This window comes from Excalfactoria chinensis, chromosome 9 (genome assembly GCF_039878825.1).
Source record: "Excalfactoria chinensis isolate bCotChi1 chromosome 9, bCotChi1.hap2, whole genome shotgun sequence".
NCBI lineage: Eukaryota > Metazoa > Chordata > Aves > Galliformes > Phasianidae > Excalfactoria > Excalfactoria chinensis.
The window spans coordinates 15467729-15486311 of NC_092833.1; the positions used below are offsets into that span (position 1 = coordinate 15467729).

Genomic DNA, 18583 nt, shown 5'->3' on the forward strand with positions numbered 1-18583 from the left:
AAGATGCCTGTTTGACAAGTAAAATAAAACCAAGAACGTGCTTGCAAATTGCATTTCTCCTCACAGATAAAAACAGAATGATGCTGCAGCTACCAGGGAACAGTCAAGAAAGATAGCAGGCAACAGGTTCGGCTTACAAAACAAATACAGTATAGCAAACTCAATGTTTATATTTAAGTTCACACTGTATTAACACTGTCTTTATGTGTGGGTGGTAGTGTTTTTTGGCATAGTTAACTAGATCCATATAGAGGCGGTTGTAAGCTGGAAAGGTGCAATAAAAAGGAATTAAAAATAAATAAATCTGCCTTTACCACGTGGCTCTTGTTCGTTAGACTTCGGGCTGCTTCTTGCTCTGCGCTCTGGCTTCTTCACTCCTGGTGCCCCCCCACCACTTCCACTGCTTGCTCCATTGTGGCTCTTTGCATAACCATTATATACAGTTGTGCAGCTGCCTATATGGCTTTTGTAGATGGATGAAGGAGGACTGTTCAGACGGTTCTGGCGATCAATCTGCCTGTCTTTGAGTTTTTTGTGCTGTGGTTTGCTGTACTGATCTTCCCTGGTAATATAGCTGGACATCCCATATAGTGGTATGATTTCTGAAAAGAAACAATTCATTCACATTAAGTCAGAACAAGATCACCAATCAAATTCCTGACCATCTCCAAATTCAATCCCACATTCTCCCTGAGATCACTTCTACAGCTTCTACAGAAAGTTTTTTCTGCAGGATTGAAGTTTTTTTGCAGCATCACATGACATGTGTTCACTCTCTGTTTGAGATTTCATAACTCAATGAAGGTGTATATACAAATAAAATACAGTAATGGGGACAATAGTTTCTTTCCCCCCCTCCCTCCTTTTCAGTCTAAGGCCCAAATTTCAAGGAAAGAAAAAACATCTGACAAGACAAATATTTTGTAAAAAGCCTTCATAAACTCATTAAGCAATCCAACAGATTCTTCCCCATTTTTGTTTCTTGTACAAGCCCTTGGACAAATGGGAAACAGTACAGTAATATTCATCAGTATAATACTCCAATACTCACCTCCCCTTCAGTTATTTTATTGTCACAGGTTTAAGTGATTTTATTGAGGCAATCAAAGATTTTTTTCTTGCTTAATTTCTGGATTTTTTTGTTTGTTTTTAAGTTGAACCAGCCTCTTGCTATCTCCTGGCTATATTCAGCATCTACTTAACCAGTGGCTGAAAGCCCCTGTGTTTACTTAACACACTCCAGTGTTTGCACGCAATATTTTGTTAAGCTATCAGACAAACTGCACTGTTCTCTCTTCAAGAGAAACATTCCTCACCTATTTATCTGATGAGCTGCAGTGGTTTGTTGGAGTCCTGTACTTTCCATTTCCTCCCCCCAGGATAAGGAAATTAAATGTCAGCTGTAATGTCCATTCCTCATTAGGAGATGGTCTGTTGGCCAACAGAAACTTCAAAGAGAAGCATCACTAGATACCTCTTTCCATCTCTTCCTTCCCTCTCCAGAAAAGTCTTACTTCTGGTGATATGGCTTGAAAGTATTCTTTAATGTGTATTAAGTCCATGTGTCTTGGGAGTAAAATAATGAATCCTGACCTGACTCTCATGTCAAGTATCTTGAGCGCCTTTGCTGACTATTAAATTTGAGCTACACACAGACTTCTCTCCAGGATAGATCAGACACAACAGTGCATATTTCAGACAGAAATATGCTATTTTCACTTCTTTTAAGGCAATTACTTTCTTATGACCTGATTTGGGTTGCCATGTTACTCTTTGGTACCAGGCAGTGCTTTTCAGTGACTCTGCTGCCCGGACTCAACCAGAATAACAAACAGAAAATGCCTGTTATTTCTTGGAAAACCTCTGTGGTTCTGAGCTTCTGAGGGACAAAACACACACTGCTGCCAACAGGAAGTGGTGCTCAGCTTCTCCCACTGGAAATATCCATGGCAAGTCTTGCTCAGATCTAGCCCTCCTTATCCATCCTCATTCCCAAGCCAGGATTTTGTCTTTTGGTTTTCTGTACAATGCCGCACCATGAGAATGAAGAAAGATTAGCACAACTCACAGCCCCAGTTTGGAACACAGGATGAGAATTTTCCCCACTCTGTATTCGTGAATTAAGTTAAAACAAGATTTGCTTCAATATCCTAGAGTTGCATCGTAGGGTTGCCCCGTGCTGCTGCACTCTGCATAGTGGCACATGCTGACAATCTCTTGCTCTGGTAAACAAAGAAGACTCCATTTGTATTCCCTAATTCATTTGCCACTCTTGGTTTCACTGGCCCTTAACAGCTGCTGAACACCTGAACAGGTGAGAAATGCCAGTATTTTCTTCCAACTCACCTTGTTCTCCATATAGTGTAGGTGGAAGATGATGCTGTGGGAAAAACTGTGGTGGCATATCCCCAGGCCCAGTGACAGGAGGATAAAAAGCCGTATGGGAGTTGTGAATGAAATGAGGATGGTGTGTCAGGTACGGAGGTAAGTGATGGGTCGGAGAGATGGCCGAAGGGTAGCTGGGAGGATAACACTCCGGAGACTGCGGGGTGACCACCACCCTCCGGACACCGGTGTTGTCTTCTATCACCTGCAAGGGAAGGCAGGGACAGGGTCATATTATACAGCAACTGAACAGAACATGGTTTTATAACAGCGCTGTTTACAGCTCTTTATCCCGTTAAAAAATGGTTGGTCCTTAGGTTTGTACATAAACATGTTTCTAAAATTAATATCAGTACGGGTGAACACAGCGGTGATGTGGCTTTTCTTGGAGATTCAGATAGCCACACTCATCACTGGGAGACTAACTACTGCCAGCGATAACTGTGGGTAAGAGACAAAACAAATACCCTGTATTTATAGAGTAAAGCAATTAAGAAAGGAACAGAAAGCACCAGAATAAGAGCACTCATTAGGACCAATCTTACCTTCTGCATATAAAATTTCTACCACTGATTTTGATGGTGTTATTTGAGTGAGGACAGAGTTAGTAACAGCTGGAGATTAACCAGCATTGCAATTGTGTGTGCACAGAGACCTGTCAGCTGCAGGAACCTGCTGGACTGACGGCCTTTTTCGAAAGAATCACTCTGTTCACAGCAGGTATCTCTATCTGTTAAAAGCAAACCACGGGGCAGCAGTTTTTTCCTGCTACAAAGTTGATCTATATGTCCATGCAAATCAACTCTCAAATATGCATACCTTGGCCCCAAAGATCAGAGTCAAAGCATGTAAAAACAGATGTAGAAAGGTGGAAATGTGCTTAGACTGAAGAAAAAAAAGTTTTCAGCTTACAGCTCTGGAAAAAGTATATTTCTGGAGGAAAGTCAGCCAGCCCAATTTCAGTCCAGACTTATGAGCCAAGCTATTCTTGAAGCTTATTCAAACCAAATTCTGCCATTTCTGGTACTTAAAAATACAACTGAACAACTGAATACTCCTTTAATTCTGAATGTAGAAATACTTCAGGTAGAGAGGCATGAAAGAATTTAGACAACCGGTTTGGCTGTCAGAAATTAAGTTTTTCCAAACTGACTGATGACAAAGGGAAGAAATAATGTTTGCGATGAATGTTATGTATGAGAATGGTGAATGCAGAAAGACACAGCTTAGAGTCCCACCATTTGCAGCAGAAACAAAAGGACAGAGAACAAAGCTCCCTGATACACTGATGAAGATGCATCATGCTAAAGTGTTTGACAGACAAGGTCTGGAAAATTTAGATGCCTGCCACAAGATGTGACCATTCTCAGCCATTTGTCACTAACTGGAGATATTTATGCCCCACCAGCACCAGCAAAAGAAACCTTATAAAGATTCCCACACTCCTGTGTCTCTAATAACATCATGGGGTCTTAGCCCAAACAACACCAAAAAAATCGTCTATCCTGACATACCCTGAGCAGAAGCAATTATGGCATGAGCATGCCACCATTCCTGCCACAGGGTGACAAGCCTTGTCACACACAGTGCTGGAGCCGTGAGCAGCAATGCTCCAGTGAGCACAGGCCCACATCTCAGGCATCATCTGAGCAACTTACACAGGTTATAATTCAACCAGTATTCGCTGACCCAATTCTTAACTCATGCCACTTGTGCCCTAAGGTCATGTGAATTATGCCTGTAAGCTATGGGCTGACACCACAGACAAGGACATGGATGAGCTGGCTTCCTTACAGAAGAAAAATTCAGATAGAAAGTAATTCAGTCACTTGTAACTGATGTTTTACATTAAGAGATGTGTTGCTTGTTATGCTGAATAACCAGAATAGGAATTGTTTAGCTTAAAGTACTTGTCCTAAAGTCTAATTTTACAACCTAAGCTAGCAATTTGTCAACTGCTATCTTTCAAATTCAAAGGCTCTACAGCCCTCAGAAGACAGCTGTGACTGGGAGACAGAGCAGCACTTCAGTCTGACTGCTGCATTCTCAGGCCTCCAATCTCTGCTATCAGGCTCTACTCAATCCCCACATCCATCATCCATGTATTAGGTCTGAGACTTGCTCTAAAATCTGGAGGAAAGTCTTTTTCCAGTTAGCATAAGTGAAAGCCAAAATGACTTATTTAAGGCTGTACATGAAAATGCTGAGACTTAACTCTCTTAGATTTCCATTACTGTTTAATTGAGACAGCAAGCTCCTTCATTTTGACATGAAAAGTTTTCATCTTGCTTTCACCAGTCTAAGCTTCAGAGCCCTGATGGGTTCAAGCCCTTATCCGTGTATCTACATCAGATGACATCTGGATTCTATGCTCTAGATGAAAGAGGAATATGTTAAAAAGCAGATTTAGACAGAAAGCTTGTGCTCTGTAGCAGCACCTCATGTAAACCAGCACTAAAATTATTATGATTTCTCTTCCTGATCTTCTAGAGAGCAGGGAAAAAGCCTCCAAAGTCCTTTTGACTGCCTTTTAAAATGCTACTGCTGCTGAAACTGCAGAATATCAGCACTGTGAGAAAAGCCAGAGATCAGGGGATGAGCCAGTCTTCCAAATGACTTTCATCAAGAAGTTAGGAGACTAATATCTTTTGTTTCCTCTAGGCCACAAATGCTTACAGCACTCCTGTTACTTCATGTGCATGCATTCCAAAGGCAGAAACACAAGGGATCTTGCAAAAAGTCACTTTATTTTCTTGCCCTACAGGACAGTTCCTCCTTAAACTAGGTTCTATAGATGGATACGTAAATTTTAGAAGCAGAAAATAATGCTTAAATACAATATAGGTAAATTTTTATTAGTTTGTGTTTTTCAAGCAGTTATTAACTAAATAGTCTTTTGCTATTATTTTTTGTGCTTTCTGGTGTAATTGGCAAGCCACTTTGCTAACTATATTATTAATGCATAGTTCTATGTGGTTATCTTAAGAAGATTAATTAGTAAGTGAGGTGAATATCTTTCAGGAGAGTTTGGATAAACATTACTCATACACAATAAAATTGCCTTCTTTGTTGATTGCCATGTTTGGAAAACAGCATTTTTATTTATTTTTTTAATGTTATTTGTTTTGCATTAAATGATATGATACTATAGTGGTGAAAACACGATCTAAGACAATTTACATATTCATATATCACTACTCTATGTTCTATACTTTTCTCCACTGAAATTAAATACTTCACCTGGAGGAAAAAGAGACAGACACGTTCTTTTTTACAGGTAGGCTCGACCTGGATTTTGTAAGTTTTAGCTGAAAGAACACAATCATTGTTATATTCTGTAACACACATCTACTGAATAGACATGGTAGCATGGAATATATTTACATTCCATTTCAAAATCCTGCTCCTATTTCACTTAAACCTATCGTGCAAGATTCAGCAAGGATAGCTGGAGCACAGCCACTGGGTGGACCATGACCAGTACTTGTGGAATTTCATAAACTAATTTGAAACTTCATTCATAAATCAATCTGTACCAGAAAACAGTACAGAATGAGCTCATCTTCAAGGCACTTGGATGTTAACATTTTATTTATTCACTTCATTTTTTAAGGATGCCAATCCAAGCTCACGCCAGTCCTGACAAGTTTAGCGCCGCTATCTTTGTCATCCACTGCATACAAACACCAATATTACACTCACACCTTAGAAAACAGTCAGAAGAACATCCCTAACGCTGGCAGAAATATTAGGATATCTGAAACCTAGCACAAAACAGACCATCAGGGCCTGTGCTCATGGACTGCAAAGGATCAGAGTGTTATGGCTTGCTGTGTGTGAGAACTGCAGAGCCTCCCTAGCATTCAGTGTTTGGAAGGATCATCCTGCAATACTCTACTGGTTGCAGCCCACAAAATACAAAGGAAAGCTCTGTGAGCAGTAAGCCACACAGAAACAGAGTCTGCGGCTAAAAACTTGTGCTAGACAAATTTAATTTGGAAGAGAACACCTCCCAGCGTAGGGAATTTACCCAGACACAAAACCCCGAGGATGTGTTGGATTTTCCACCACTTTAAACGTTATTTAAAGATTTCCCTCTTTCTAGAGGTTACCATTTATTTCCATCAAGGTCTGTGTGCATTCAACGTGTAGCAGACTGCAGTGCTGAGCATGCAGCGCGGCCTACACAGCCGCACGCAGCCTGCTGCCCAGAGGCGGCTGAGCAGCACCGTGCTTGCCTCGCGCTCCAGCCACCCCACCAGGCCCTTTGCCTTAAAATAGCTGTGGCTGAGATTGCATATCAACAACTCTGTAAATAAAAGCAACGCGGAGGTTCAGACCAAACTTTCATGTCCAATTATGTATGAGTAATTCCTCAAACTCAGTGGAATTACTCTGGATTTGCTTCAGTGAGAGCAGCCTTTGGCCAATGGCCCTAAGCAAACAAGTTCACGATCATGCTTTTCCATATTCCCATTATTCAAATCCTCAACAGAATGCCCCGAATCCTTTCCCTTGCCATTCTAAATTTGTGTTCTTATTAATTATCACAAAATAGAGTTTTTAAGTTTAAGACAACAGAGCACAAGCAAGGGCAAATTAGGAAGAAGCACTGATTACAATCAGAACTCATTTGATCATTAAGCACTTTCAATCGTTATGTACTCTGAAGCAATCTGAAAGGAAAAAGGGTTGCCCTCCACAGAGTAGAACACATATTGTGTTGCTGAAAAGCACTGCATACACAGTTCTTTCCCTCAAACTTATTTCCAGTTGCTTGGAAAATTTTCTTCAGAAGAGGTTTTGGGTTTTTTTTTTTTTAACTGGCTAAGAAACCAAGAACTTCTTTAGTGGGATTATTAGGCTGATCCACAAAAAGCAGACAAGAGCAACCAGGTTCAAGCAAAGTTACAGCTCTAAGACTTTGATCACTTGGTTTGGCAAAGCATTACAGCTACAGCCAGCCCATACCTTAGTCCAGGAAGTGAGATGTATAAGCAGTTCAGTAACAAAATGGCATTAAAGTTCTTTCAAGGGAAGAGCAAACACACCCCAAAGCCTGCTCAGTCCCTCCTGTGCTTACTCCTAGTTCTTCAGACAGGGCTTTTTAACAGGCAGAGGGCTAACAACAGCCTCTGTACTTGGGGCATGTTTCCATTCTGTGGAGAAGTTAAAATACCGCAGAGTGATTGCAGTATTTTGTGGGATTTAAGCATGACGCCATCCACAATTTTTCAGAGTTAGACAAGCTCACATTTCCTGGGGAGGGAGGAGGGATTCCAGGACATCATACATTTTCTACTTAACGAGAAGTCAAAATGCGCGCATCCAAAGCTCTTATTTAATCCGTCCATGAGATCCGAAATGCTTTGTATGATTTTGGTAAAACTTCTGGTCTAGTACACATCTCAGTGAAATTAATACAATAAATCTGAAGGTTATATCATTTGCTGTCACCCTGCCTTAAATTTTTGGTTTGTTTGTTTGCTTTTAACTATAGAAAGCCTAATCTTTGCAGGAGATGGAAGGAAAATTAAACAAGCAGGTGATGGAAATTTCTTATTTACATAAAAGACCAGCAGCTGCTCAAGAGTTTCCAAACCTAAGAGCTCCGTGAAAAACATTTTTCCCCTTTTTTTTCCCCTATAAGTACAGAATAGATAACTCTATCACAGCCATCTTAAAAACAAAAGAAAACACTCTGTTCTTGACAAGTCGTAGTTTTTGCAGGGATAACATTGAGGACTCAAAGTGTATTTAATAGCTTCTTCCACTTCCACCAGCCTCCTTCTACATACAGCTGACACACTAAAGCTTAACACATTACCCACCAACATGGACAGGTAGAAAATTTGCACATACATGCCTATACACACGGCTTTTGCAAGCATTAAAAAACATAGGTATACAATGTATGCAGTGTGGATATGCACATGCATAAGTGCATGCATGTGTTGCCAATAGAGACGAATGCAAAAAGACACATCAGAATTTTCATTTTCATACATATTTCTAAACCACACTCAGCCAAGATGACTTCTGTATGTGATCAATGCTATTGCTTCTATATATGTATTTACTCCTCCAGAAGCATACCTGTGAGATATAACCGGGAGGCACGTGAATAGGGGGGATGGATCCATTGGGTGACATCATGGGAACCTCTGCTGGTCCTAAAAGAAAGGGAAAAAGAGATTTATTGCAGTTGAAAGAAATTGCACAATTGCTCAGAAAAGGTTAAAAATAGCTTTATTTTTGAAGCCTACAATAACAGAATGAACAAATCCAGTAATATCTGGTGTGTGGAAAATGCCTTATGCCATCATCCTAAAAATAAGATCATTGTTCAATGACTTTAACATATATTCTGCTGAAATAATATTTTCATCTTAAAACGGCTAAAACACAGGCTTTATATTACCCACTGATCAACTTATACAGCATTAAGCAGTAACACAATATGTCCTTTAGCAGCCCACAATTCCTGTACTGAAATCTGGTTAAGTTATTCTTGTCAAAGACATGGAGGTGCAGAACAAAGCAGAAACTGTGCAGTCTGGAACTAGGCAACTCCCGAGGAAAGTGTCCAATTGTACCAAAAAATCACATATGCGAAAAGCTATCTATTTAAGAAGGCACAAAGACCAAATTCATTATCTCAGCTATTCGGACTAACCTTAGAATGCAGTTGTACAAGCAAGAAGCTTATGGTTTCCACTGTGAAATCCAGCCCTGAGCACTCCAGTTCCATTTTGAGGCACTGAGTACAAGTATAACAAAGCAAGTGCCATAATCATTTGACTTTTGCAAACACGGCCTCACAGCTACAAGAAAGCATCTAGATAAAATGGAAATAGTTGACTTGGTTGCTCACTGATTTAGCTACTAAAACCAGACACATCACACATAGAAGTCAATAAAATGAACTCCTCAAACAACAGACAGATGTTTGCAATGAGAGTTTACTGTTTTGTAAAGAATAATGTAATGACTTCCCTAGTACATATGCTAATGTTCATTCTAATCTGTTCCTCTAGCATTTGCCATGGGCTGAGAATTCATGGCCAAACTCTGGAGAAGAGCTTAGAAAGCTCTGCACTTTGCTGCTGCCAATCGAATTTCAGCTTAGACAATTACTACAAAAGATCACTTCAATCTCCTATGACAGAGGAGGTACCCAGCATCTCCAAACCGTGCCCCATTCCAGGAAAGGAAGCCAAATGTCAGAACACGTGGAGAACTTCAGCCATAAAGGGGTGAAATGGCAGCTCATCAGCTCAACACTATCTGCCTCAAATGTGTGGACAAAACTGGTGAAACCTCCAGCAACAGAGTGAGCCACAGCTCATCATCCAACAGCAGCAAGGAGCAGGGACACTAGTCCACGCTGACGTATAAGAAGCCATTCTCTACCCGCATATGGTTTTTACTGGTCACACCTACATCTGAAATATGATAATTTATTAAGTGCATTAAACATGTGAAAAGTCCTGAAGTTTCAGTGTTTATTGTTTCAGAAGTTATTTTAAGCATGGGGCTCTGCTGCTCCGCGTACTGCTCAACACCTGACTGACTACACAGGGAACCTCACCTATACTACAGCCCCACTAGGTAAAATGGCTTTAGCACTCATCCAGCACAGATGTTTTTTCCCGCCTCACTTCATAGCTCTATTAATGTGTTTTGTCTCTCCTAATAAAGCTCCCACAGTGAACAGCTTTAGCGTGAATGGAAAAATGTAACAGGATGAGTTGTAAGCAATTGCTGGGTGGATTAAGCTGTGGTTGAATGGTTCTGCTTAAACCCATCGCAAAATACAAAGTGACAATTGGGTCACAGGGAGCTTTTCCGAAACATTATTTGAGTAAATGCATTTTTCCTATTAATAAATAAACAAATAAATAAATCTTTGCATACATCTTCCGAGCAATGTGCTTTCATGCTTTTCTCTGAACTTCCTCTGGTTACTCACAGTGCCTTGCTCAGCAGGGCACAGTACACACAACAGGGGTGTGCACAGTAGCATTGGGATGGGGTAGCAGAAGCCACACGGGATTAACAAGTGCTGTTGGGTTCTTCAGGGTGCAACGTGCCCAAGAATAGGTGGAAGGAATAATTAGCACTGTCACGAGGCTCACTTTAAATGTCACAACAAGTGAATGATGCTAAAGAGAATAAAGCCTTAATTTTTAATGTGTTTCAAGCCTTCAACCAAAATCCTCTCTACTTACAGTCACTGTGGCCCTAGCCGGTCTCTCAAAAATACAAATTCTGCCTGGAAATGCATTTGAAAAGAGAGCAGCCCTGGACTTTCTATGCATAGATCAACTAAGTGCTATATGGCAGCTGAGAATCGCTCAACTTGGCATGGCCATCATCTGTCCCACAAAGCCCTTGCCAATTGCTCATATGGAGCAGCAATCGACTGGCAGGAAGAAATCAAACTCCCACACCGAGACTGTTGACTGCAACACTTCCATTCCAATAATAATAAAAAAAAGCTTGGGTTTTATCATCAAAACGTGCACTGAGCAAGATGGTTCCTAACCTTGCGCACAACCCACAAACTGTTAAAGTCATTTGGGTAACAGGTTTTAAAAGAACGACAGCCCCATGATTTGCGGCAAGGTTTTGTTTCCAGTGCTTTGATTTCCAGACGAGCCAAATGACTTTAGCATACATTATTTCATCTCTCTCGTCAACGGTATCAAAACAACTTCAAGTGGCAGTGAGTAACACACAGCCCCAGAGTTACTAAAGACCTCGCTTGCAGAGAAACCACTCCCTATTTAGCACTAAAACAAAATCAAATCTTTTGTTGAGGGAAATTTATTTATCTTTTACTTACATCTTATACTTTAACTGTTAAAAGAAGTAAGTACTTAGAAAAGGATGTTCCTCAATTACTTATATTCATAGGAAGGATGTAAGGAGTTTCCCCCAAGGTATTTTAAACCCTTGCAAGTCTTAAGTGAAGCTCACAGTTCAACATGCAATTTAAACTATGCAAGGAGGAGCCATCCTGCTCTGCCCTGGATGCTGCCCGCTGCAACAAGCTCGCCTTAATATATTTTGAACCTGTTAATAAGTGAAGTCCATCCCCTGGGTCCATGACAAAACCAAGCCAGAAGAGATTTGGCCACTGCTGCTCGCAAAGTCGGAGGCCAAATTCCACCTCAAGCTGCAGCACTGTAAATACTGAGCGCCTCCAGCAGCTTCTGGAGAGCTGCCCCAAAATGCTGGTGTGAGGAACCCACTGCTCTGACAGCACCAAGAGTTTGTGCTTCCAACATGTTTGTAATCAAGGAAGAAGGAGAGGTAGAGATACTCGGTTCCCAAGCGGCACAGCTGGTGACCAGCCTGAAGCCCTGGTGAACCCCATTCTGCCTCCCTTTTAATTATTGTAACCATTTTGAGAGGAGAAAAACATTTCCCAGATCTGCTGCCTTTAAAATAACAAAAATCAAGAACAAGAAAGCACCTGCACACAACAAAAAACACAACTATTCTACTTGCACTGTGGCACGTTACATGAAGCTGCAGGTGAAACCAAGCCTTCCTCCCCTTTCTCTCCTGCACCTCCCCAGCGAGGAGACTGCTTCATCCTGGGGACTGTCCGCTCTTTGTCCATTCTTAGTCCTTCTGCAATCATAGCACAACCCACTGCAGGAATTTCTGCCCCAAGGTTTTCAAGGCAGACTAGAGCCTTGGTCTCAGACTGTGGCACTCACAACATTCTTGTATAAAAGCAGTTTTGAAATCAGTATGCTTTTACTATCATCCTCAGTGACCTTTTACGCATGAATTAATTAGTTTTCTTCTGTTAATTATAGAAGCCCAAGACTGGCACCCTGGTTCCTCTGGCTGGAGCAATGCATTTTGCCTGTTTCTTTGTGCACCATGAAGCAGCAAGGTCACTGCGCTGTGCTGTTTTCCCTTCCCAGCTGCTCCACATAGTGCTTTTCTCTCCCTATTGTTAAATCATTTTCACTGCAGAATATTCTCCAAATCCAGTCCCAAACCCATGCCCATGTGCTTTGCTACGTATTTGCACTGCTCCTACAACTCCTGGCTTCAGGTTGAAATTCACCAGTGAACAAGAACTCTCAAGTCCATTAATTGCTCAGTAGGATCTCAGCCCTGTTTCCAGAGAGCGCACAGTGACTTAGGATCCCACTTCATAATACCTGCAGGAGAAGAGATGTGGTGATTTTGGAAGGGTCTTACTTCAAAATCGAAGGATCTTCTAAGTTTTAATGCTATGAATCTTCTGCAGTAGCAGAGCAAAAGATGAATGCCACCCAAGCACATGCCCTGTGCTTTACACAGCTAGAATCAATTCATGGAAGCCTCACTGCTCCCTTAGCTTGCTGCAGCGACTCGACACACAAGGGTGTCTCAGGAAGTAAATCTATTGAGCAAGAGCTGTGACCGAATGAAACGGGAAGATCGTTTAAGGGCAAATTGGCCTGTTCTGCTAAAACAAATGACCCAGGCCTCGCTGCCCTTGGCGGCGACCCAGGGGTTTGCATTTTCACATGGACGAGCAGCTGTTCCGGAACAATTTCCTCAATGAAACAAGCACAAACAGGCTGCCTTTCACTGCTGGATGCACACAGCTTCTCTTCCTACTCCATTATGCTCACAGTAGCTTATGTGCCACGCTGGGTGATGGCACAGAGCGCTCATGCCCCAAGCTCTGCCTGTTTGTCCCATGCCCCACAGCCGCAACTCCTGAAGTCACCAAGGCACAAGACCCAGATCTGCTGCTGATCCTACATTTGTTCCTACATGACTACAAACTTGTAGATTGAGGCAGCTCTGCATGAAAAAGGAGCAGCTTTTACAAGACTAAGTGCCCGAGGGGACAACATGACAGCTGTTCGGAAACCTTCAGAGAGGTCTGGTATGTTAGAAGAATCTCAGCTATGCTGCATTCACCCTGCAGAAGTGGGGCTGTGGAAGGCACAGGAATAAGGTCGTTAATACTGCCCAGTGTTAGCAAAAGCACCCAGCACTCAGCCATCTCCACAGGGCGGCACATCCATGAAGGTGGCTGCAGAGTTTTGCACTACTTGTGGGTCTCTTTCCTAAAGGCAACCTCACTTACAAACTTAAGATGTGAATAAAAGGATGCCTAGTACACACTTGTAGAACTCAGCAGGCTGCCTCAGCTGCTACACAATCTCCCTTGATTAAGGGGAGGAAAAGGGGATCTCATCAGCATGCACAGAGTTTAAAGACACAGAGAGCCCATGCTCCAACAGGGACTTTTCTTTAAATGCAAGGCACTCCTGCTTCTTCGGAACAACTCTATCGGCACATTCACTTGGACTTGCACCTCCACTATTCACTTTCTGTTCAGATTACAGTTCAGAAGAAACCATTCCTTTTGCCTTACAATTGTAGTATGATATCATTACCAAGTTCCAATGGGTTTCAAATGATCTTGGTGGTCCAGCATCAAATGACTATTTAAATGTGCACAAAGGATCCAAAAAAAGCATCAGCCTGAAGCCAGCTGCACCTGCATGGCTTAACCACTGACTGCAGTTACCTCAATACATATGTGCAGACACAGAGCCTGACAGGGCAGGCTGAAGGATTTTCTGTAGGTGAAAGATGCTTCTTAAATGCCTTTGCAACTTCCATCATCCTTTATTTGTTTTTTTCCCAATATGCTTTTAAAATCCTGTGAATGCACTGGATGTGGTTACAAATTATCAGCCCTTTAACCTCCCTCTGTCCAAATTAATTGGCCAGAATCATTTTAAAAATAACTGAAGTTTCAAAACACATCAGTCCCTCAGAATTTCAGTGCATTGTCACCATTACTGTTAAAAGGCAAATCCCACAGCCCTGAATTATGCACGCAACACTTGGATCTCACAGCAGGAGGCCCTGAATCCAGCCTTGGGTTTGTGCTGTCTCTAATACGTGTGGACAAACTTAATCAATTATTGAGTGAAAACACTCAGAAACAAAGGCTCAGAGCACTCAGCCCATGGAGCATTTCTGGGTTGCCCACAGGACAGCACCTCTGCTGTTTGCATTGGAGCCTTCTGTGGACTGCTTGGCTCACCTGTCCTTGCTAACTGCCCTGCTACACACTGCCTCCAGTTCATAAGAAAACAACAGCATTGACATTTGAAGCGTACACCTCTGTCTCCCAGATGTGGCATTCTTGTAGAGGGTTTTTTTTTTCAGGACAAATAAATGTTTTGGAGTTGAACTTTTTTCCCTTTTTAAAATAGAAGTGGAATATTTTGCTGCCCTAATCTGAATAAACCATTTTGATTCTTTTGCTCAAATAAACCTTTTCTGCTGGTTGGCTCAACCATCACTACTGCAAAAACACTTGCAAAGAGTATTTTGCAATACTTCAAGCACTGAAAATAAGCATCCTCCCATGGCAATTCACCAGATGGGTTACAGATTGTAAATCAGAGATGTCTAGACTAAAACACAAGAGACAAACATCTGTCTAAAATCAGTTAGCTTGAATGGCAAATACTGTTAAATAAATTAGGGCTACTTTGGAAACAAAGAAGAAACAACTACGTTGAAAACATCTGAAGTTAATCCATTAGCATACAAGCCACAAAACAAGAACCTGGAGCTGGAGAGACATTCATTATGTGATGAACACAACCGTGCTGACACCCCGACATGAGGAGTAGGGATGGCAGCAGAGCTGTTCCACATCCCCTACAGGGTCCCCAAATGGAGCAGTTGCAGGAATGTGGTGGTTCCAAGACTGGGGAAACCACACAGCCAAGCTGATGTCACATGGAGACCTGTGGGACAGTGACTGGCCACAAACCCCCATGGGCCAACTCATACAGGACTACAAAAGCAGGCAGAAGATGGGAATCCTCAATCAGCAGTAGGCTTCCATTTGGAACCACACGCCTCATATGCCGAGTTGAGGTGATAATTCCAAACAGAGGAGGCCCAGCAGTCCCCTGAAACCTACACAGCACCACCAGTCCCTACCCCAACCTCAGCAACAGGGAAGCAACCATTGCTGGATGAGAGCAGTGTGACTCTTAGACCAATATGAACAACATTTCCATTTACGTGCTACACAGCACCATTAACCTGATATCGACAGGAATTCTTTATTTCTAGAAAGATGAACTCCAAGCCACAAGAACACCATAAAGGATGGATGTTGCACTATGAACATTTTCACTTTGCAAATGGCTTCTCAGCACATTCCAATGATGTAAATGCTGTTTGGGGTGCATGGGTTAGCTTGCTGACAACGTTTACAAAATGGCATTCAATTATAGAAAGTTTTGCTCTCTGTAACATGTTTATACAAACGTTAAATAATCAGCTTAGAGTGTAACTTTCATTAAAGGTAACAATAATTACACAACATCAGTTTTCTGCAGCGGTAAAAGAAAATGCTCCAATTATTCAAAATATAATTATTACATTCCCATGGCAACACCAAAATGATGGTACAATCAGCGACAGATCCAAACCCAAGTCAACAATTATGCTATGCATTATGTTCTCTTCCACCTGCCCTTAACGAGGCAGCAATTAGGGGATGGCTATTCTCTGCCTGTCCACCCACAGCAAGAAATATCACGCAGCCTAAAAGCCGACGTCAACGTTCCATCCATCAGCCCACCCAGCACTGGGGAAACAGCAATGGCACCAAACATGACAGCATCTGACAAGTTTTATTCCTAACAAGTTTGGACCCTGGTCTTTGGTGAATCATTTAAAACACTCTATTTGAACACCCTCACCAAGATATGGCAATTAATATCTGGCTGTCATAAACATGCCTTCTTTATTGCATAGGGAAGCGGGGAGGGAAAGAAAGTCATCAGCGCCTTTTAGTGATGGATGTGCATTTCAAAAGTGCAAGCAGCAGCTGAGTGAGCATCCCCAGTACACCAACCCACGTTCTCCAAGGGCCCTGTCGTTAGCCCTGGTGCTGTCTGCAAGGAGCCTTCATTGGCAAACATCTGTCCCATTAGTGCTGTCCCTTCACTGGCTTGTCTGCTCATCCAGACATATGTCACAGGACTGGCATCATTCAGTAAGAGCTGCTTAAGGTATTTAACCCTTCCCACTTCAAGGCAAATAGAAGTTTCTTAACATAATGCACTTATGCATATTTTATACTCCAGTATCCTATAGTGAATGCAACAACCAGAACCATTCACAGGTATTTTACAGAACTGCACACCATATCATCAGCATCTTATACTGCAACAAGCTGTACAAACTTCAGAGAATGAAGTCACTTCCACCTACAAGATATAATATACAGTGAAGAGCTTATAAGTGTTTGGATGTGGTTCATTTCTCCTTTCAAGTTTTCTCACTATTAATGATTGACTATAGCTTATGCCAATACTGCCCAGAGAATGCACTGGAGGAACTGGAGTTAGCACAGAAGATAAGTCCTTCCCTCTCCTCCATGCTGAAGTCCAGCAACAAATACTTTCTTGTTACTCCTCTGATTGCATAGTGGGCACGTGCTGAGTTCTGCTCAGAACTCTACAAGTTCATGATTTTTCATTTAATTTTAAGAAGCTATTTTGGCTTCCAGCAACTCTTAGCACGAGTTTTTCTTTCCATACAAAAAAAGAGCTCTCATACTTTGGCATTGCAAAGTTGCTGGTGAAGTACCATGGAAGCAAAAATAGATGAGCAGTACACTTAAATGAATTATAATCCACATTTACCTGGGTTAGACATAAATAGTTAGGGAATGGGAAGGTTTTCCTTGGGGGAGGGCAAGGAACAAGGGTGAAATTTCACTTGAGCCACCATTCCCTGCAGGCCCTATTCCAATTTTCAGATCAATCCAACAAAATCACATCATACCTGTCAACAAGTTATCTGTACAGTTCAACAGAATATTGCCTGGATAAACTTAAGCTCATATAAATCTTCTAACACTCGACGAGCTCACCCAGGTAATAGAGCAGTTTGTGCAAATTCAGCTGCAGAATCGTGCATCGCTACGGTGAATTTTCCAGCACTGAAGTATTTTTGCAAACTACAACTGAAGGCTTAGAAGATGAAATAATCATTTTTACAGGCTTAGAAAAGAGTTACAGTGAACCTGCTAGTGATAGGAAGCTTTTTGTCCCCCCCCCCAAAACAACCCGAGTTGTTAAAAAGGTACATTTTGTGCAAGTTGTAGGTAGAAACATCAATATTTTGTTTCTTTACTTTCAAAAATATGGCAACACGCAGTCAAAACCTTGTCCCTTCTTTTCAGCTTCCTTCCCCTTCCGAGCCCCTGCACTGAGAACTGAGGGCAATGCTCTCTTCTGCTCCTTGAAGGTTCCCTGCGATGGCAGAAGGCTGAGAGCAGCATTTCTCTTCTGGCTCTCCAAAGGCTGCAGCACAAGAGGGTCCATTCAGCGGCACAGAGTCAGGCTGGCAGGCTGCAAGCTCTGCCCGGGCTGTGCGGCCACCGCTCTGCTAACAGCAAACAGTGCAGCACGGCTGGATCCAGGCTGAACAGGAATGCCTTTGTGCCACAGTTTGATGAGCTCTGAAAGAAACGTGCTCTCTCCATGCAGCATTAGATCTAGATCCAAAAAAGCATTAAAAAACTAAAACAACAACAAAAAACACAGAGAGGAAATTCCACTGAATTATGTTCATGTATATCTTCAGTAGCTTCAACTTTTGGACAGCGTTACACATCTCTGAGGATGCTCATCTACTTAGGTAAGGGGAGATGACTAAAATGAAGAGATTAAACTCAGGAGAGGTTTTCTACCATGCTGCACCTCAGTTCAAGAACAGCAGCTGGGCTTGACACACATCACAGGAGCTCAGAATTCTCCTTCCTCTGAAGTCTCTGGATCTCCAGGTTTCCTCCTGCTTCTACCTGAGCAGCACTAAACCTTCTGTTTCTACTATCAGGCCACAGCCTGCTGCTGGTCTGCAGGAACTATGAGCCCACTGCTGCTCTGTAGTTCTCATCTGGAGTCCACTCATTGTGAATGGAGTTCTCCAGTTCTCCAAAGTCATTGAGAAATTCAAGAAATAGCCCTAATGAACTCCCTGGCATGCTCATTCAATGAGTGGGTGCAAACTCCTCCTCTGAAGCTTCAGATGGCACCGTGTAGAGTGAAGAGGAGTGGAAGGGAAAGAGGAAGCAGGAGCCATTCAACTTACAGGATTTTTTGTCTCCTGATTTCCAAGGTAC

At 42.1% G+C, this 18583-nt stretch overlaps 1 protein-coding gene across 1 annotated transcript in view; it reads right to left on the reverse strand.

Moving 5' to 3' along the window:
- The window catches only part of FNDC3B (fibronectin type III domain containing 3B), a 136039-nt gene that overhangs the window by 67615 nt on the left and 49841 nt on the right, over positions 1-18583 (reverse strand). The window contains exons 4-6 of the mRNA XM_072344768.1: positions 8482-8558; positions 2347-2590; positions 315-602 (exon numbers count right to left, since the gene is read on the reverse strand). Coding sequence (XP_072200869.1) covers positions 315-602; positions 2347-2590; positions 8482-8558 — 609 coding nt within the window. The remainder of the gene's footprint in view (positions 1-314; positions 603-2346; positions 2591-8481; positions 8559-18583) is intronic.